Below are 22,003 nucleotides of genomic sequence, written 5' to 3'. Positions count from 1 at the left end.
TTATTTTGATTTAGTTCAGTACCCTTTTGGGGCTTCTTTTTTCATTTGTTCAAACGTTTTTGGGATTTTTTTCTATTATTCTACTTTATAACGTACAACTTGATTGATTTGTGTTGCCGTATCTAAGTGTGTATAACATGGCTTGTCATCATTATCAGGTGCGTATTTCATGACAACAGAAATATTAGATATATTTTTATGAAGTAATAAATCAGCATGTTCAATACTTCTTTCCCCTGCTGTTTAATGATCTGATGGGACAGAGGCACTATTCTGAAATTGGAAATTATCAGCACTGCAGCATAGTAAACAAATAGTTGTTTAGTTAGGAGAAAACACATGAAGGCACTGATACAAAAAGAGAAAAAAACAAATTAGGCTGAAAACATAAGTGAAAAGCTGAAATAGGAAGCGAGGTGGGATGATTTCCTACCTTCTTCCACAGTGACATTCCCTCTGAAGAAATATTTGCCATGCCCTCTGGAAAGGGCAACTCCTAGACTAAAATTGAAATGAACACACTTGAATTGAAAAAAATGGGAAAAATAATCTTTCTTTAATTCTTAATTGAGATAAATATATCCATCCATTTTACCTGAAAGGAGTTCCTTTGATGTCTGTGTAGTAGTAATCATTGTGTAAAACCAGCACACGTTTCTGAAAGCAAACATTAATGCAGTCTTTCATATGATTTAGCAAATATTTGGTAGCCTAACATCTGTCATCTGATGGGATTTTTTACAGTCTAGCTCCACCTAGTGGTACATTGACTGCATGGTTGTGATTGGGACTGCTAAGCTGCTGCTGCTGCTGTGTGTTTCTACTATGTTCTTAGATCATTTCGAATATGGATGTGTGGATTTCTAATGATCAGACTAATGTACAAAGCCCTCTAAGCTTTAAAAATGCTAAATACATACACGCATTGACACTAACACACAAACACCTGAAAACCACTACATCAGAGACAGGCGAGAAGGGAAACTGAATCATCGGGAGGCTGCAGCCTCCTGCATTCAGCAACATGTGCTTGGTGGAGATAAGGGGCTCACACACAGACACACACCAGCGTATGCAGAGCAAATCAAATCGGAAACAAAATCCCTAAGTCATGGCAGTGCAACGCTGTGCCAGGTTTAACAACCCCTTGGCAGAGTGGATTCTCACTGTTGGGTTGTTTTGCTCATGCACCTTTTGGAGGCAAATGACAAGTGTTGGTTTTAGTGTTTTCTGAATTTTAGACTGCTTACCCCTTTGTCCACGCTCTTTGTCACTTCCATGGAGAAGGTCCCTGTCTTCCTGTTGACCATGGCATTTCTCAACTAGAAACGCACAAAAAAGCAGATGCGCAAAAGCCTTGTAAATCTTCAAATATTCAGAGCAGCAGTGTGGTGAGGCTTAATGTGGATTTACTGGTGTCTGACCGTGTCATCCTTATCCTCCCATTCCACTTCAGACAGATCCACACTGCTGTAGTTTGGCTTCCTTCGCTTTTTGCCATCGCCATACTAGACACACAGGCCAATCAAAACCCAAATTCAATCAAAAGGACACTGATGAAAATACAACTTAGCATTAATTTCACTGTAAGTAAAACATGAATAGTGCTATAACAACTCAACTCAATATTCATACACCCAAGTATATAAAATGCATACATTTTGATAGCTTTTTTTCCTTCTTGAATTTATTTATTGCATTTAGAAAACTAAATATTATTCTGAAAACATAATTAATGTAAATATCTAGAATTTTGAAAATGTGTATGTAATAGGTTAGGAATAAATAAGCTTATACTTCAGCCTAGTTCTTTTTAAACAAGAAATGGGACCTGTAAAAAAATTGTAAAACAGACATGCCTTATTTATTGCATGGGCTGTAATTGTTATGCCATAAACACTCAACTGTGACTTTATTAGATACATCTGTTTTTTTTTTTCTTGTTAGCCAGTGATGGGCACAGCTAACCAAAATATTTGCACCACAACCTCAAAATTTCTGAACACAAATATTAGCTTCATGACCATTAAACCGATGATAAATGAGGAAATTAGGGGAAGCTAACGCTAGCTGCTACCCAATGGCTGTCAGTCTGTGTCTCGTGTCTTCAGACAAAAGATGCTACATGCATGCACAGCTCATGATGAATGTGCACAGTGCTGTATGTTTGAGGGGAAAACTTTTTCAGTTCAGGATAAATGACTTATATTTTTTTACTTTTCCACGACACTGGAAGCTTTTTGAGAAGAATTTTCTATCCCTGTGTGCCCAGATTGCAGCATTTAAAAACGGTGTGAGCATGGGCTGGATCCATTATTGCCAATTCTTGCAGGACAAACAAACAACCGCCTATATGAAAACAAACAAGGCCAAAACAAGCCATACAGGAAACCCACCACACTGTAGTAAAGACGCCACTTGTAAACAGTATAAATTAAGCATTGTTGTTTTGTATGGAAGTGTTGGAAAAATAAGAGTCAGACAAAAGCCCAGCTCCAAGTCCAGTTTCCTTCCACCTCATGCAGGGCCAGTGACAAACCCAGATAGATACACATCAAGACCCCAAAGCGACCTGCATGCACATATAACAGAAGACGTCACACATCTTCCTCCTTTTTTTTGTTTTTTGTGGACCCGTGACTGGTACTGCTGTAGAGGAGTCTGCGTGGATGTGTAGTGAGAGCCAGGACAGTGATGTAAATGGTGGATGAATATCTTGTGAACATGCCTGTCCAATATTCTCAGTAATCCTGGTCTTCGCAACAGAAACAGGCTTAAATTGGAGGCAACCAGACTTTTTTTTAACTTTACATTTCTTGTAAAATATCTTGTGAACATTGTTAGTGTACTTACAGGTATTGAAACCCAATATAATGGAAGTTAAATGGTCTGCAAACAGCTTCTAAACTTAGCAAGAACGATAATGTGCGGTATGAAAACTTATTTCCACTCTTATTTATTTGCGGATTAGCGCAACTGTGCCCACCACTGTTGGTAAGCACACAAAATCACACAAGCAGAAAGTAATTATGCATCTGGATAAGGTGAAGACAACTGGCTGAGTTTCAAACCTCAATGGGGATCAAATTAGACTAGAAAGATGGAAAAAGATGTTAAGTGACTGAATGTGGCATGGCTCTTGTACCAGACAAGTTGGCCTGAGCATTTTAGAAAGTTGCCATCTTTCAGTGTTTTCACACAGGATCATCTGTCGGGTTTACAGGAAATAACAAACCAGCAAAAATATCCAATGAGTAGTAATTGGGTGGACATAATGTTGACTGATTCAAGATGGCAGAAAGGCAACAACAGCTCAAACAACATGTTACAACTAAGCAACGTGGAATACAGTCTCTGAATATACAACAAGTTCAAAATAGGAAACTGTGGCTAAAGCTTGCACTTGGCTCCCCAGAATTGGATATTAACAGATTGATACATGTTGACTGGTTCAGTGAGTCCTTACTTCTGATGCCCAGGACAGCTTTGGACCTAAACAACATAAAAGCATGCATCCCCCCTTACTTGTATCCACATGTCAGGCTTGTAGCTGTAGTGTAAACATGTGGGGGACATTTTCCCGGTACAATTTGGGCTTTTTCGTGGCAACTGAGCATTGTTCAAATGCCCAATTCGAACCATTAAAGTAATGGAGCACTTAATGCTCAGTACCATTGAACTGGCTATCTGTTAGAAACAGATAGGCGACTGACTGACCTGATCATCACATAAAGCAAAAAGCTGCTCCTATTGACTGACTGACTGATTTTCAGCATGTACTTATAAACACTACTTTCCATTCATGTCAGTAAAGACAAACTCCCACCTCCCAACAGTTGTTAAACACTGTTCATTAACATCTTTAATTAGACCATCATTAAACCATCCGTCTGCCTGCTTCACTGTCTGCCCTCTTCTCATCTGTTCTTTCCACATCCTTCATTATGTCTTCAGTTTTTTTTTTTCATCCAGAGTTGCACTGGGCTTTGGTACCCGGCACCTTTCTCTCTTTTTTACCATATTTTTGGGGTTGTCATCTCCCTCTGCCCCTCCTGTCAGTATGCTAACTTCCTTCACTCTCGTGAAGGGAGTGGGTGAGTACAATAGAGTTAATCACAGCCATTCAGTAGCCGTATCTCTGTCTATTCAGAGAGCAGCAGAGGGCTGGGAAACACTCTCCTCATCTACATAGGCCATACAACTAAGATGCTGACAGGACACAGAACAAAGCACCGACATGTTTTCTTAAATTTATCTTAATTCTAAAGCAAATATATTTGACAGAAGAGGTTCAGACAACAAAAGTTAAAGTCTCTCCAGGATTGCTGGGTTAATAGAGTTAAACTTTGGGCTCAGCATTTGAGGTACTCACAAGTGGCCGTAGATCTGGGTGGGTGAGGATGTAGCCATTGTTGGTGATTGCAAAGGCGTAGCCGTGAATGCCCAGCTAGAACCGGATGATAAGCAGAAACACAGAAAACCACCAATGATGCACATCAAATTTGTACCTGATTGTAAATCAGCACTAATCAAGCTCTTTGTCATTCTTATGAAATTGGAATCATTGTTTCCGTGATGAACCTCAGTACAAAAAGATTAATTCATTCATGTCGGAACAAATAACCCACTTTACAATGACAAAACCTGAAATTCAGCCAGGCTTTAGTGGGAAGAGAAAAAAAAGAAAGCAGTGCAGGAAATCTGGTGATGATGACATTCAGAATGCACTACTACATGCAGCGTTGAATGTTTCCGACGTCTTTTACTTTAAAGAAGGAACTGTAGAAAAAGTGTCAAAACTGCAACAGAACTGCATTTTGTCAGATTTTGGTTTTGGAGCACACAACAAATTAAGTAGACTGAAAGTATACTGATCAAAAAAATAAAGGGAACACTTAAACAACACTATATAATTCCAAGTGTTCCTTTTATTTTTTTGAGCAGTATTGTTACAGCTAACAATGCCATTACTACGATAATGGTACAAATAAACAACGTTTATGTCAAACTGGCACATCTTTAGAAATGAGAAAATCTAGTACAATTAAATATATTTCAGGTATTTGATTGAAGAAATGAAGGTCATATATAGATTCACCACACTAAGGGTTTTTTGATGTTTCTTCGATAATTATAGGTAATAAAACAACCCTAAACCAAGCTTCTTAGTAAACTACAATATTGTATAAGATTATTGACTTGAAAATACAAAAATGCTGTTGTATAGCCAACAAAGCCATGAGAATAACTCCTGACTTGTAAGTGTACCCAGCAGAAAATCAATAACACCCTCTGCAAGGAGGGTAAGCCAGAAAAGGTCAATGTAAAGAAGCTGGTTATTCAGAGTACTGCAATCAAGCATACGAATTGAAACTAAAGTAGAAGGAAAATAAGTATGGCAGAAAAATGTGCTCAAGCAACAGGGATAACTACAGTTTTCGGAGAATTTTAAAGCTAAACCAATTGAAGAATTTTTGGGAACCACTTCATGGTTCCTCAGTTTCCTTAACACCACAGTGGAACCAGAGGCTGATTGTTCCATGCCACGCAGCACTGATGCAGTAATTAATTCAAAAGGAGACCTGAACAGGTATTCAATCCATATACTGTACATGGACAAACATTTCAGGAGGTCAACATGTCGGTATTGGAAATCTTTCTTTTCTTTAAATGACAGAAAAACTTAACTTTTAGATCTTATTTGTGTGCCATAATCATCAAAATATTCATGAATGAATTAATAAATTAACTGATCTCCATGTAGGCTTACATTTTTTCATGGCCCTGGCATATTTACATTCAAAGTAGTTGAATTTTGTCTGACTGGTACTAATGTTAACATTTTGAAGCGTCAAGTGCTGAACTTAATCTAGAATCTGTGGAATGAGCTAAAGAGTTAACATGATATTAAAGTGATAACAAGGAGGCCTTTCAATCTTAAAGATTTCAAGCACCTCATCAAAAACAAATTCTGAATAAAAATACCAGTTTAAACACGTAAATACATGGCTATCAATTACAAAAAGGGATTAATTGCTGTAATGCCAACAATGATTTTTTCATCCATTGTTGAAAAATATATTAATAATTAAGACATAGCATTCTTAAATTAGAATGTGAATAAAATCTGATAAGTACAACTATACGTCATTTGAGGATTCCCTGCCTCATATCCAATAAATAAAATAAAAAAACCTTTGGGCTAAATAAGAATAATTTAAAATCTAAATCTGCCAGGGAGCAGTTTTGATGTTATGCTAATTTATTGAGATGCGTGTGTTAACCAGTCATGGATGTTATTTGAAAAGAATTATTTTATGCATGTTACCTTATATTTGGGGATAGTTTTGAGCAGCTCAGACACTGGCACGTCTGTCCCAACCACCCCCAGCAGGATTCCTCTGTTTCTCTGAAAAAAAGTACATTTTACAGATATCATTCAGTTAGTCTGAAAATGTATTTTAATGCAAGAGTCCAACTGAGATACTACTTATAATCTAACTATTTAAATTAACAATATAAATGAAATTAGTCATGCTCTACTGTGTCCCAATTTACAAAGTGCAATAAAAATGAAATTAGTGTATCCTCAAAGAGTAATTCCTTAAATGAATCTAGAGTTTACTTGAATTAAATGTCAAAGAAAATTAGCTTTTAAGTCTGCGTAGCATTTTATGTGAACTTACAGTCTCATTCTTGGTACTGAACACTGGCATTGCTACTGTGGTCATCAGGACTGGACCTTGACCATCCTCCAACTGATGGTGTCGTGAGAGATAATCAGTGACGGATAGCAAGTGAAAGAGTATGAAAAGAAGTGAAGGAGACAAGGGGATTTGAAAAGAGGGATGCTAAATATGTAGTATAACTGTTGTGGCAACAAACAAAATCTAACCCCAGGCACACTGAATCGTTCCATGCATATTATACATCTTCCTTCATCATATCCAATGAGTGCATTTTTTTTTAAGTCCGCATAAAATCTCCCTCTTAAGAAGTGAAACTGATGGGATTCCTGCAGCAGCTTTAGTTATATTATCTTCTTGATGAACCTTCAAAACTTCCACAGGATGTTTTATTCATGTTTTTTTATTATATTTGCCCTAGAATGTGTTCTATCAGAGCTGGCCTTTGATCTTGCAGAGAAAAAGCTTATCTAAAACAAAATTCACAAGAGATAAAAATCTGAAACAATTGGGCTCAACCATACTCTGACCTTGTCCAGACAGAAGTGTATAAAAATGTTCAAAATCTCATTCTTAAATACTGCATTTTTTTTAAATAAAATGTTTACCATAGAATAACTAAAGAAATGCAAAACGTGGCCCTACTCCACAAGCACATCTCAGTCAATTATAAAATCAATTACTACATAAATTTCTAGTTTTTATTTTTGTTACTTTTTATAGTTATGGCATCCAGCTAACTAAAACCCAAAACAATTTGTCATAAAATTACAATATTAAATTAGAGAAATAAAACACATATGCACACAATCATGGCCAAATAAAGATTATCATGATTCTGATTTTAATAAAAAAAATAATAATAATTACGTAATTTAGATGCAGTTAGAGTATGGCCATGTTATGGCCTACCCAAACAGGAAATAATGTTGACTTGACTGTTCTGCTGTCATTGCGTCATACAATGGTAAGCCACAAAAGGCGTTTCCCAAAGACAGAGCACTATGTGCAAGCACTTCAAGGGAAGTTTGAGGGGATATGTGTGGTAGAAAGGTGCAAAAAAAAAAAAAGGAAAAATATAGGCATGACCACCACCTTGAGAAAATGGTGAAGATAGGCCCATTTAATAATTTGGGAGAAAATTTCAAGGGCTGCTGCAAGTGTTGCATTGATTGTGTCAAGCCACTCCTGAACCAGAGAAAACACCAGAAGCATCTTAAATGTTCTAAGGAAAAAAAGAACCAGACTTTTGCTTAATGGTCCAAAATCCTCTTTTCAGATGAAATCAAGATTTGCATTTTATTTGGAAATTAAGGTCCCAGAGCCCACCTGTCAACCAGGATATGTTAGTGCTCCTCCTATTTCCCTTTGCAAAAAAGCTTTCTTGAGATGCTGATTTCACTTCTCAGCAGAACTTGACACCTGCCCACACTGCCAAAAGTACTAGTCTCTGAATTAATGACCAGAGTAGTATTGTGTTTGATTAGTCAGCAAACTCACCTGACCTAGAAATGAATGTGAAATTGTCAAGAGGAAGATGAGAGATACAAGAACCAACAGAGCAAATGAGCTGAAGGCTGCTAATAAAGTAACGTGGGCTTCCTTGACTCCTCAGCAATTCCTCATGTAGATCATGTATGTCAATTTCTTGAGATGCACTTAAGACATAAAGCCATTAAGGACAAAAGTGGCAAAAACCATAGCCTATACTGTATTGTTTTGAGTCTCATGAACTTCAAAATCAAATATCTTTACACATTTGTCTTTTGGACTAACGCTATTTAATCAGCCTGATATCACAGTCCCCCAACACAACCTACTTCATTCATTGCTCACCCTCACCTACAACCAGTAATAACAGGCAATGACAGGACACCGTTAGTCTCCATTCTGTCTTCCTCAGACAGCGAGGAAAAGGGGATTGGTGACCCATGCTCAGACAGCTGGTAATAGCAATCCAGTGTGCCATATTGGGCATCAAAGGCAGAACAAAGCACACCTAAGTACAGCTGTTGTTACAATGGATGGCCTTGCTGCTGGAGAATGTGATCGATCAAAGGACAGGAGGAACGAGCAAAGCATCATCTAAAAATACAAAATCTATTTCCAAGCAGAGGTCTATTGGATCATATATCACTAGCGCGGCAAGCAGTTCCTTCACTTGAGTACTCTCTGCACATGAACATTAATCTAAGAAGTTATTTATTTTGGTATCACAGCCACTTTGTGAAAGTCTAACCTCCTTCAGCTGCTTTGGTGAAAAGCATACTTGATGCATTGCAACAAAAAAAAGAGGAAATGAAGAAGGAAAGTAGTAAAATATATCAGCAACAGCGGGTGTTCCCCAACACTACTTATGCAAAAAAGGAGTTAAAAACTGTGCTTTATTGTCAAAGCCAGTCACAGAAAATTAACAGTTTGAATAACACTTATCCAACATATTCTGTCCTTTGCAGTTTTCTTTGTAGTTGCTATTACAAAAAAAAAAAATAAAAAAAAAATTGCCCAATATCTTGTTTATTAAAATAACTTATTTTCCATCACACCTTACATTGCTTATATGGAGTGGACACATATCAAAACTGCAAGGTCAAAATTACCTTTTATGTAATACTACTACTACTACTACTACTACTACTACTACTACTACTACTACTACTACTAATAATAATAATAATAATAATAATAATAGTAATAATACTTTTAGTTACCTTGGGTTTTGGATTCTCCCTCCTGATTGGCAAAAGGTGTGGCAAAGGGCTTAGGGACCTGAACCACATGCTCCATGGCCTGAGGGGTGTCTGGGGTTTATTTCAATGCTTTGTTTGTTATGTGGCAGCTATTATGTTTCATAATGTGTATCATTTTATTTAGCTAAACCACTACAGATGTTCCCATATGTGTCAGTTAAGGAGGTCAGTTTGTCTTATGTTTTTTTGAGGTTTGGTCTGTTAAGACTTGGAGTCTAGTTTATTGAGTTGACCTCTTTTACTGGCCTGCCTGTCCAAGTTGAATTTTTTTTTTTGAAGTTGAATTTTGTTAATCATTTTCATATTTTGGGTAAATAAAACCCACCCTTTTTAATCAAACACCTGTGTCCTCTATGCTTTAATGCTTGGTCCTTCGCAGTTGCATAGATCAACTATTCTTATCCATAAAGGGGAATCACCCAAAACTGTTATACTCTTATACTATTAGTCTGTACAGGATGGCACCCACATCTTGAATTTAATTCTTAAAAGAGAGACACCATGAAACAAAATAAGAACTTGCTACCAATTTGTGTTAGTTTACACGATCGTCAATTTTAGGGATTTTTCTGGACAGTGTATATGACATGTGTGAGTAGTTTTCCTTGTAGAGTCTTGGAATTAATAAATAAATATATATATATATATATATATATATATATATATATATATATATATATATATATATATATATATATATAATAAAAGTATGGCTTAAAGTTCACTCCATTGACATAATACACAGACAAGTCTACCCCCTTAGAGAGCTTAGATGCAAACCCCTGACCTGTGTTTGGCATTTCATAAGGAAACCTCATAATCTGGGTTACTATGACAAATTGTGTGCTGGTAGATGTGATGACCCTTGTTGCCTTAGAGACAAAGTTTAATGACGCTGCACTGTAAAGCACCGGCGCTAAACTCCCTCCCTGTCAGCTTCTGTAAGAGAGCTAAGAGCATGCTCTACAGCCAAAAGAACTGGCATGGAGCCACCAAACCATTTCACTGAGCAGGTGTTCGGGGAATATCCATAAAACTTCCAAATCACCCTTAATCAGTGATAACACTTACGCTTTGAAACTGTTTTTTTTCTTTTCTTTTTTTTTTTTTTTGATTATCTATTGTGATTCTGTGGACAGCAAATGTTTTTAATTCATGACAGACAGGTAATCAAGTGTTTGATCAACTTATTAAGACTCATTATTTAAAAAAGAAACACACTTCACTCAGTCCTGCACCTTTCCATGCATATTTCCCAGTGCTCATCTGGCCCAGATGTGTGTGTTGTGTAGGTCACACACAGGGTGTAGCTGAGCAGATCAGACTCAGATGTGCTATCTTTCCCGCTCTCACAGCTGCAGGTTGGGCTTATATGGCACGTGAGAGGGGAAAAAAATCTTAAGGCCCGACCGTCCTGCATGACATCAAGGCCTGACCTGGCCAGAGCATACAATATATACTCTACCTGCCATACAGAGGTTTGGTCTTTCTTTTGATGCTGAACAGGTTTGACCCATCCAAGGCATGGACTATACTAGACAATTGAAGATGTGCTGTGGCATTTGCTACTAATATGTTGGCAGCAGACCCTATAGGTTCTATAAGTTGAGAGGAGGGCTAAACATTGGTGCAGGTTGTTAGTTGTTGCTGCCTCACAACAAGAAAGTGGTGAGTGCCAAACCAGGCTTGGTGTCTTTTTGGTTGGGCGTTTGCATGTTCTCCATGTACATCTGTTAGTTTTCTCTGGGTACCTGTTACTGTGAGCATGTATGGTTGCTTGTTCTGTGTGCCTCTCAGTGTCCCTGTTAAGGATTGGTGACCATTCCAGGGTTACCCAGCCTCGTAGGAGGGAGATGTTTTTTTAATGCATTAAGCAGATAATTTACTGTGAATATCCTCATATCTCATGTTTAATTTCATTTATTTTATTTCCTATTAATTATGTTTCTTTCCATTCAGGCCAGTTAATTCTTATCTCTGTAGATAGGCACCCAGCTGCAACACGTCTACCTCTAGTAGGGCTATGACAGTAGTTTGTTTGGCACGTCCCACAGATGCTGGATTGCATTTAGACTTGTAGAATTTGGAGGCCAGGTCAACACCTCAAACTTGTTCTGCTACTCAAACCATTCCTGAATAATTTTTATTTTGTGGCAGGGTTATTTATCCTTCAAAATATGTCAAAGCCATTAGGGAACAGCAGGTCCGACAATGCTTATGTAGGTAATACATATCAAAGTAACCTCTAGAGTTACTTTGACATGTATTACCTACATGCCAGGTACCAAGGTTACAGAGCTCAAAGCCACCTATTGCTTTCACCATCCATTCACCCATTGATCCATTGTCTGTTACTTCTGAGATCACTATGCAAGAAAATCAAGTCAACGAGGGAAACCGAAACATCCATTATCCACTTTATTCTTTTCTTTGATATTAGTGGCCTTTATTTGACAGTATGCTGATAGGAAATGGGTTGAGACAGAGGGGGAAGGCATGTGGCATAGTTTCATGGGCCAGAATTCTAACCTCAGATGGCCACGTCAAGGACTGAGGCTTTTCAAGAGTTGCATGCTCTAGCCTTGCACCACCTTTACTCTCTCCACCTAATTATGGTGCAAGTCCAAGGCATTCCCAGGCCTTAAGTGATATACAGTCCCTCCAGAGGGTTGTGGGTATTTCATTTGGTCTTCTGAAGAGAAACATGCCTGGAAAACCTTGAAGGGGGGCATCTCCAGAGGGAGACTTGCTTTCACCGTGTTTGTCCCATGGTGTATCTCGGTGCTATGTGTTCTCCAGGTAAGTGGTGCTCTTTGAACAAGGCCATCCACATGATATAAAAAAAAAATTACTTGGGTGGACTAGCACAGCTTCTTCCATTTCTCTGTCCAGCTCTGATGCCCATGCACTCAATGCTGGCCCTTTCTGCAGTAGACAGTGATCAGCATTGGAAACCTTCCTGTCTGTGGCTAAGAGCCTCAATACTAAACAAACTGGGATACATGGTGTATTATGACACCTTTACATCACAACCAGCTTTAAACTCTTTAGCAATTTGAGTTACATTAGTCAGTCTAATAAATTAGTTCTCACAGACCAGCCTTCCCTCCACAGGCATCATCAATGATCCTGTCTCTGCTATACAGCTGTTCCTTCACTGGACAATTTTTATTACATATTTTACCACTGCAGACTGCAAATATGTTGGAGTAGCTGCAATTCTAGTGATACATGGACCAGGTTCCCTAGCTATCACTCAAATACTAACACTTGCCATTTAGTTACCTGTTTCTACCACATGAACTTTGATACAATGTTCATTTGCAGCCTTATATACCATATTTTTCGGAATATAAGGCACACTTAAAATCCTTACATCTTCTCAAAAATTGATGGTGCTTCTTATAATCTGGTCCGCCTTATATATGATTAAAGTTGTACTTACTGGCCGATTTCATGTGGTAAATGCGCTCAGAAATCTGTTAAAATGTGTAAGTACAACTTTGGTAAGCAACAAAGACGTTTCGCTCAATGGATATTCAGAGCATTACGGTACACTGTGTCACTACCTGATCGGACACCTGAGCTGTCTACAAGACTGCCTGACTGTAGAAACTAGAAGTGCATTCATGTAAAGGCCCCCACATACTCGGGTGTAGTTCACTCCGCCAAGGTCAGCGCATACTCAAGGTGGACTCTACACGGACTCCACGCATACAGGTATGTGTCACACTATGAACTTCTCGGAGGCAAGAAGTCTTTACATTGAACTGTTTTATATGTGACACCGAGCTTGATGCACTGATCTGCTCCAAGCAGGCGGTCACAAGGACGTGCAGCATCACAGTCCCTCTCTGTTCTCACTGACAGGTGTGTGGTGGGAGCCTGCTGGAAAAAAAGGGCTCTAGGTGCTCAGCTAGCTAATCACACATTTTACCATTCGTTCCACCGCTTCGTCCCACTGGCAGAAAGTGAGGGAATTTTAGGAATTTGTCACAAGAAATGTAGGCAACAGTACGCTTGACTATGAAGGGTAAAACGTCAGTGGAGAGTCAGCACGGAGTCCGCCAAGCTCACAGTGTGCACACAGTTTGTCCGAATATGTGGGAGCCTTCAGGCAGCCCGCATCCGGAGTATGCCTAGCAACAATAAACCTAGTAAGTTAATTCAGTATAAAAGTTACGTTTATTTTGGCCTTATGTTAGAAACAGGGCAGTGTAGTCCAACTACTCTGTTCTTCCCGATGGACTCTCTTTCAAGAGAGAGCTGTGTACGTGAAGAGGAGTGATATTACACATTTGGGAAGAATATGTAGGGTGCAATATAATCCAGTGTGCCTTATATGTGGACAAATATACACAAAGACACATTAATTCACTGTGCGCCTTATAATCCAGTGCACCTTATGGCCTGAAAAATACGGTATCCCACCCACTAACAGATGCCATAGAGAATAGATAAGCAGATAAACTATGTCATTTACTTTACCTTCATAATGTTATACCTGATTATTATCATGTACCTCACCCATTGTCTTCTGACCTAAACCCTACTCACATTCTCTCCAAACTCCAGAATCAGACTATCTGACAGAATGGGAAACAAAACCAAATGAGCCAGAGAATGATGGATGGAGCTTGTGAGGCAAGGACATGAGGGAGTGGAGAGGTGGTAGAGGGACATGTTAGAAGAGAGCCTAATAAAGGGAGAGAGAGAGAGTAAGCTGAAAAATAAAAAAGTAAGGGATGGTGACTGGGTTACAGTGAAAAACATGTGGAGCGAAGGGAAAACAATAGCATGATACTCTATCTGGAATGGTAATACACATGAATTACAAAACACAATTTTGAAATGCACATCACGTTTCAAGACTAATACTCTTATCTGACACTATGACAAAGCTGGTGCACGTGTTTAATCGATGAATGAGTGTTAAAATCTGGGTTACAATAAGGTTAGGTGAATGAAGACATATAAACAATGCATAGTTCTTGTTAATTCTAGTTATCTCGGGGGAAAAAAAATGTCTAAGCCTCTCCATTCATCTATCATCCTCGCTTGTCCCGAACTATTTTGATGTCAATCAGCTTAGATTCATGGCATTAACAACTCTTTGTAAGACCTCCAGCCAGCCAGCTGTCTAATGACACAGCTCAGTCCCCAGCTCATGCTGGTGGGGAGGCAAAGCACTCTTTTGTTCTCTCATCATCTTTGTTATGATTACAGACCTCCTTATCATTATCCACATACAATTTGTAAATCACAAAAAAAAAGCTACTGGAAATGATAAAAGGCATCAGAATGGATCATCCCGGCATTGTCATTATGAACTATCGGATTTTCATCCAAAAACACAACAGAACAGCTTATTTTGGAGAACTCCACCAAAACAAATAACAAAATAACAAAGGCACAAAACCCCCAGAGGAGAAAAATGTAACCCCACATTAACACAGACAACCAAACTGCCTGCACAGAAATACTCGCAAAGCACAGCTAACATCATCACCGATGAATGAGTGTGTGCACAGACGTGTTTGTTTAATCACACATGCAAAAGAGCGCAATACTGTGGAAAAAAAAGACTTCCAAGATGCATGACTCGAGCCATTTACTAGACAAACAGCATACAAGTACCACACAAAATTAATGCCATGAGTGTGACACTTAGTTACTCCAAACAATACCCTCAACTCACATATATTGGAAACCACAACCTGCATGCATGAAATGCACATAAACATACAGCAGCGACCACCAAACACAGCATTACCAAGGCCTCAAACCGGATGTTTTACCTTTTGTGCTTGGGGGAGCTTAAAGAGAGCAGTTTACAGAAGGAAGGAGGAGGGAGAGGAGAGAGGAAGGGTAAAAAGAATTGTGGATAAGTGTCAGAAAGCCTTCCAATGCAGTTTTTACCGAATTGAGTGTTAGAGAGTGTGTAAAACCACTCATGTTCACAAGGACAGCAACTTCAAAACGGTTGCTGTGTAAAGAAAGAAGAGCTTTCTGGCACTGAGGGTTGGCGTACAGGGAATAATTAGTTAAACTGTTGATGTTTTGTAAGCGGGTGTGGTAATTTTCAACAATGAAGAGAAATATCGCAGACAATGAAACAGATTATAAAAATAAAAGGAGTAAAACATGAGGAGAACAGTGAGGAGAAACAGATGTTTTTAATTTAGTGTTGAACATTTGGAATTTGTTTCTAACAGAAATACATAACCTCTTTACGCCTCTTATTTTCTTAATCCAGAAGAATTATTGAGAGGAGTCCTTTGTTTTAGAATTAACTTTTTTAGATGATCAAAACAATTCAAAACACCCAATTGTGCATGCTTAAATACATCAGTATCATCACCCAGTATGTTTTGTGCCCAAGTTTGTGTTAATGTTTATTTCTGTTTGTAAGGTTATTTTTCTAATCTTTTCCCTACTGCTCTGCACTGAACAACTGTGTGGATTCTGTAGAACCAAACCGTCTCAATCTGCCCAGTCCCACATGAAATCGCACAAATCTAAGGATCCTTAAGATATAACAGAATTCCAAGCACTACTGCCGATGATGCAAAAAAGGTTTTCAACACTGACAGGATTATCTGAACTACCAATGCACAGAAACTACTTTCCATGCTCAAAACCCCACTTAAACCGCCGCCTCTGCCACCTACTACCAATCTGACAGCAGAGACCTTTGCCTCATTTTTTTATTGACAAGATGACAAATATAAGCAGACAGTTTACCAAACTGTCCACACCCAAACTTTCTCTAATCAAAAGTGCCACTAAGTCCTACTGCATTGTTTTGGTTATTTTTTCCATTTAGTGCTCTCACTTAGAAAAGCATGTCAAAACTTCTCACATGTAGCCATCTTACTTCATGACTGTTGATCCGCTTGCTAATTTGTACTCCTATTTCATACCCATGAGTTGCAATTTTATCCCAACATAAAGTTGGGACACATTCAGTTACATTCAGTTTCATACACATGAACAAACCATCTCACACCCAGGTTCATAAGTATTGTATGTAGTGTAAGATTATTTCTGTTGGTAATTAAGTATTTTGAATAATTGAGCAAGTAACTTATTGTGAAAATCCTCAAATCTCACTTTGTTGTACATTATTTTTCTGAGGATGTTAGATTACAGCATACCTCCATTGATTGTGTTTTTCACCATTTGAGTTAGTTATCTCTGTGAGCAATCATAACCTTTTGCCAAACCAAAATGTTTACGAGGGACTTCCTGATGTTAGATGTGATCTATTAGACTCATATTGATACATTAAGCTATAGTATACTATAAGTAGACTGTAGACATTTACTATAAACTATCTGTTCTCATAGCAGGTACTAAAGTTCCCCAAGACGGGTAAAAATAGATGGTGATCGTTGGGTAAAAATAAGTCCTGTAGAAGATAGTTCCTTTTCGTAAGCAAAGAAGTACAAAATTATCAAAAACTGAACCGTACAAAAAGGCAAAAGGGGCAAAATGACAAGCACTTGCCTCAATCTTTATTTGACACTTTATTGTCTCCGACCATATTGTGTTCAAGTTGTCATTTTCTTTTCTCTGTGATTATTATTTATGCTATGGTTACGTGTCATAACAATAGAGCATGACGAGATCTAAGGTTTATATGCATTTGTTTGAGCCATTTTGTAATGAAAAACAATTGTCTGCCATAAGCGTTTCTGGATTGGGTCAATGTTCTGCTCATGCTACAAGGCTCCCAAATGTTCACAAGGGGCTCATTTACCTAATGACTCCATCTGCTACACATACAAGCAGGCACTTTCACACACTGGTACATAGAGACACAAACGGACACATTTCCAGCTCTCTGACTGTGTGTGATCCACAGTCATTTTTTATTATATACATCTTTCATTCTTGAAATGCTAAAGCATTTTTTAAACACAAGCGTCAAATAAAATGTGTATTTTTTAATGTTCTGATGTTCTCTGAGTCCATATACATTGTAATCCACCCCAACAAATGAAATTAAAGTGATATGAATTGTCTGTGTTATAACTTTTCATTAATTGGATTATGTTGTGAATGCGGCAAGTTTTCTTTTTCAATTATTAAACATCCCCCCAAGCTCATCCCAAGTTCCTGTCTGCATTTTGGTCCTACTCTCAAGATTTGACACTTCACAAAAAGTAGAAGTATAAAGATCAACTCACAGTGCTGTCAATGTATGCCTCAGTCCACACCGTGTCGTGCTCTTGGTCAATAACTTTGGGACGACTGAGCACATGGAGATATTCCATCACATTCTCTTGAACGTCTGCCAGTGTAGAAATTTGAGTGAAGTAGCCTGCAAGACAGAAAGAGAAACAGTACAGTTTTAATAAAAAAAAAACATTTTTAAGTTCTTTATGAATTTCCAGTCACCCCAAAAGGTTTGTCTTTGTAGACTATGACTGAGTCCTGGAAACTAACAGAAGACTTTACTACTTGTAAACAAACACATAGAAACTCAGACCCAACACATATCTGGTACTCTTTTATATGTAGTTTATCATCTTTATAAAAGGTGTCACAGATTTCTTTTGGACAAAATCAAAAGCAACCGTTGGACTAAACACAAAGAAACAAAATGGATACAACACAACTGAAACTAGTAAAACTCAAAAGTACAGTGAAACTTTATTGGGTTGCTTCTCAAATCTGCATCTGTCTCAAATCTGTTTTATTAATCAGTCCCTTGCCTCTCTGTCCTGCAACCAAGACAGCTCAAGAACAGATGTCTCTAAGTATATCTGTATTTTAAAGCTGCTTTGAAGTTTAATTAGATCAAATCCAGCGTCAGCAAGTAACTATTTTAAAGTCATTAAAACATACAAGCTTGGTAACAAAGCTGAGTACAGAGGGCAGCAGAGATTTACTTGGTAGAGCAGACAAACCTGTATGAAAAATAGCAAAAGAACGTTGAAGTCAGAGCAAACCAGCATGGGTTTGTGGATGATTAAGTGGTATGCAAATGTGATGTAAAAGCTATTCTCAGTAAACCCAAATGTGGTGCCGTTTCCTTGAGCAGTAATGCCATCATTATGCTACTAATGTACATGTGGAGGAGGGAATATGGTTATCTCGGCAGGAGGAAAGATAGCTGGAAAGTAAGAAAAAAAATCAGGACAACAGCGAGACAGAAACAGAGCATAAGAAGTGACACAATGAAAAAGAGAAAAAAGAGAGACCAATGATTTTCCACTCAAACTGAAAAAGAGCAAACGGTCTCCATCATTGCAAGGCAGTCGAGCAGAAAAGCACAGCTCAAGGAAAAAAGATTTTAGGCTCGCTTTTCCCCTGCAAATGTTTTATCCAGTAAGAGGAATAATCAAGCCCTACACACTAAGAAAGATCTGAGACTTGTCATGTAAAAGTTCAAACATCACTCTCTAACACTGCCAATCAATGCCTAATTCTGAATCCATACCTGTGATGACAAGAAAGCTAAATTAAAATTAACATATTTTTTAAAACCTTGGTAACTGGATACACAATAGCCTAATGAAATCACTTGAACTTAAAGTTGACCTACAAAAGAGCGTTTGAATTTGGTGATTATTTTACCAGAAAATACAACAATGGAACCAAATTTTCGTATACATATTTACATCATACAGACCTATATTACACAGACCTCCTCAGCTTAAATGCATCATTCATCACAGTAGAGAGGTAAAAATGACTGGCCCCTCTGGAAGGCTGAGAGCGTCCTTCAGGCTGAGCTACTGGGGCCGGTGAGATGAGCTGACCAAAAGAAAAATGGATGTGCTCTGCTGTCAGTGACAAGGCACAACTGTTGCACATACTAGACAGCCACAACGTGACCTGGAAACGGTTAAGGGCAGAAAAATCTTTTTTGAAGGACCTTGGTTCGGCATACATGTATATGTAAGCTAAAACTCACAAGGTTTCCTTACACAAATAATATAATGAAGTGGAAGTAAAACATGATTAATAATGTGAAAAAGAGCTACTCAACTATGGATGGCATTACACTACAAAATGCTCGACAGAAGTTTATTTTTAAAATATTATGGCAACATATTGACCTGTAATATAGCTCAATAGATATAAACGGAGAAGTTTAAGTATCTTGGGGTCTTGTTCACGAATGAGGGACAAAATGGAACGGGAGATCGATAGGCGGATTGGTGCTGCGACTGCAGTGAATGAGGCGCTGTACCGGTCTGTTGTGGTGAAGAGAGATCTGAGTCAAAAGGTCGATCTACGTTACCACCCTGATCTATGGTCATGAGATTTGGGTCATAACCAAAAAACGAGAACACGGACACTAGCGGCCAGAATCAGTTTTCTCTGTATGCAAAAAAACGTTAACTTGATTATACCACACTAGTAGATGTTAAAAACAGCTAAAGTGAGGTGGGTTTGGTAATAATGTATTGAATTACGAGTAAATAGGATAACAAATCCCTTTATTGTCCCACAATGGGTAAACTGACGTGTTACACACAAGCTAGTCTAATCTAAAGTTATTTCTAAAGAAACAGGAATAAAAAGTAAAAAAAAAAAAAGTACTAAAGAAAATATTGCGCCATTATTGATGGCATACACAGGTAAAAAAGAAGATGAAATATTCAAGTTCAACAGTGGAAAAAAAACTCCAGCCTATTTACAGAACTTGAGATAATACAAGTAGTTAAGGCATGTGCAAGTTTACCTTAGCATCTGGGAACAGTATAAACGATTCATGATCAGATCAGAACCCGTGCAACCATTAGCATGTTAATAAATAGTTATTGAGTCTAGTGTAAGAAGCATTGATTATAAAATCTAACAGCAGCTGGGATTAAGGACCTGCATAAACGTTCCTTTGAGCATCTGGGGTGTAATAGTCTACAACAGCTCCATGCATGGGGTGAGAGACATTGTCCATCAATTATGTTATGTTTCTCACAGTCCTTCTGTTTCCCACCACCTGCAGTGGGTTCAGGGGGCATCCCAGGACAGAGCTGGCCCTCCTAATGAGCTCATCCAGCTGCTTCCACTCAGCTACAGATAACCTGCTGCTCCAACATTCCCCACCATAGCAGATGGCTGATGCCACCACAGAGTTAAAGAAGGTCTTCAGGAGGAGCGCCTCTTGCACTCCAAAAGATCCCAGCCTCCTCAACAAGCAGAGCTTGCTCTGACCCGTCTTGTAAAGAGCATCAGTGTAGAGCCAACTTTTATAAGACACATTTTTCAAGACAATAAATGTTTCTGTAAAATTATATAAAAAAATAGTTTTAAACAAAGTGGGAATGAATTTTGCAAGACCAAACATGTCTAAAATTATAATATGGTGAATCATATTTTCTGACTATGTTTATGTGTTTTGTGAACTGTCTTTTTTCTCAAGGACAAATTGAATTTGCTCTTTTATATTTCAATAACCAAAGCTTTCAGATACTTAACAATGTTTGCTGCACATAAATGCTGTTGAATTTTAGCACCAACAATGTTGCTCTCAAAGAGATGTTAAATGAAACATTTGATCAACTGAAGAATGGTTCATCTCCAAGTACCAACGTTGAATCTTTACTGGATTTTATATTCATGTTCCTTAAAGATATGACTTTAAGGTGCTGTTCATCTACAGTAGTTTTCTTGCAACTTCCCTCTTCTCTTACTTCTTAAGCACTCAATATGTGGTCATAACGATGTACAATGACCGAACAAAAAATAAATAAACAATAGGCCGAGGGCTGAAGAAAACCTTGAAAAAGTTAGCTATATTTCCCAGTTGGTATGTCTGTTTTTGTGAATTTGATGTGAACGATGACAGATTAACAGCTGCTTAAAACGTTCAAACTGACTGCTTTTTATCAGTGTGAATAGTCTATTAATCAAATGAGTAACAGTCAAAATCTTTCACAGGAGCACGAAATGGTGCACATAAAGGGATCATTAACACTTTAGAAGGAATTATTCAATTTGTTGCTGTTTTATGTCTCTCTATAGTGTGGCGATCTCATCTCCTATTATCTGTATTGCAGAAAACAAAAACAAAAAAAATCTCTTGCTAAAAATCTTCCAATTGCAAGTATGTATACACACATGAATCCAGCTATAAAAAAGGAGAGGGAGGGGAATCATTTATTTCAGTAAAGTTCCCATATGGGCATAAATGTGTTTGTTATCAAGACGTTAACTTAGTAACAGGCACATTTATTGGTGCCTCTGGCCAAGATATTAAAATAATTTAATCTTTTGCAGCAACTTTATAACACACTGAATGCTGCAACAAAAAATCCAACATTTAAGTCTATATTTAATTCAGAAAAGATCCCATGTTCAGATATGATTGTTTTTAAGATAATCATAAATTACACACTGTAAATACCCCAACAAGCCATTTAAAATAAATACAAATAAATGTTTTCTTTCTTTTATTAAGCCCGATAGCCTGATAGCATGCTGTTTCAGTGATAATGGCTATAAATCACACATATCATCTTTTCAGCATGATACAGCACAATAATTTTTTCACCATCCACACATGCATAGACTTACATTTGCTATGCCTCCCACATATATGATCCAAGC

General features: G+C 37.9%; 1 protein-coding gene across 2 annotated transcripts in view; it reads right to left on the bottom strand.

The window, feature by feature from the left end:
* The window catches only part of cacna2d3a (calcium channel, voltage-dependent, alpha 2/delta subunit 3a), a 186,614-nt gene that overhangs the window by 49,586 nt on the left and 115,025 nt on the right, over window positions 1–22,003 (bottom strand). The window contains exons 12-20 of one of the 2 annotated variants that reach the window (XM_036138420.1): window positions 17,629–17,762; window positions 15,235–15,252; window positions 6,687–6,758; window positions 6,329–6,409; window positions 4,373–4,447; window positions 1,425–1,508; window positions 1,251–1,322; window positions 596–657; window positions 434–501 (exon numbers count right to left, since the gene is read on the bottom strand). In XM_036138420.1, coding sequence (XP_035994313.1) covers window positions 434–501; window positions 596–657; window positions 1,251–1,322; window positions 1,425–1,508; window positions 4,373–4,447; window positions 6,329–6,409; window positions 6,687–6,758; window positions 15,235–15,252; window positions 17,629–17,762 — 666 coding nt within the window. The remainder of the gene's footprint in view (window positions 1–433; window positions 502–595; window positions 658–1,250; window positions 1,323–1,424; window positions 1,509–4,372; window positions 4,448–6,328; window positions 6,410–6,686; window positions 6,759–15,234; window positions 15,253–17,628; window positions 17,763–22,003) is intronic. The other variant, XM_036138425.1, reaches the window with a different exon arrangement.

The sequence above is a fragment of the Fundulus heteroclitus genome, chromosome 1, assembly GCF_011125445.2.
Source record: "Fundulus heteroclitus isolate FHET01 chromosome 1, MU-UCD_Fhet_4.1, whole genome shotgun sequence".
Classification (NCBI taxonomy): Eukaryota; Metazoa; Chordata; class Actinopteri; order Cyprinodontiformes; family Fundulidae; genus Fundulus; species Fundulus heteroclitus.
Note: the sequence above shows the minus strand (reverse complement) of the source record. Positions and strands in the feature narration are given on the sequence as shown.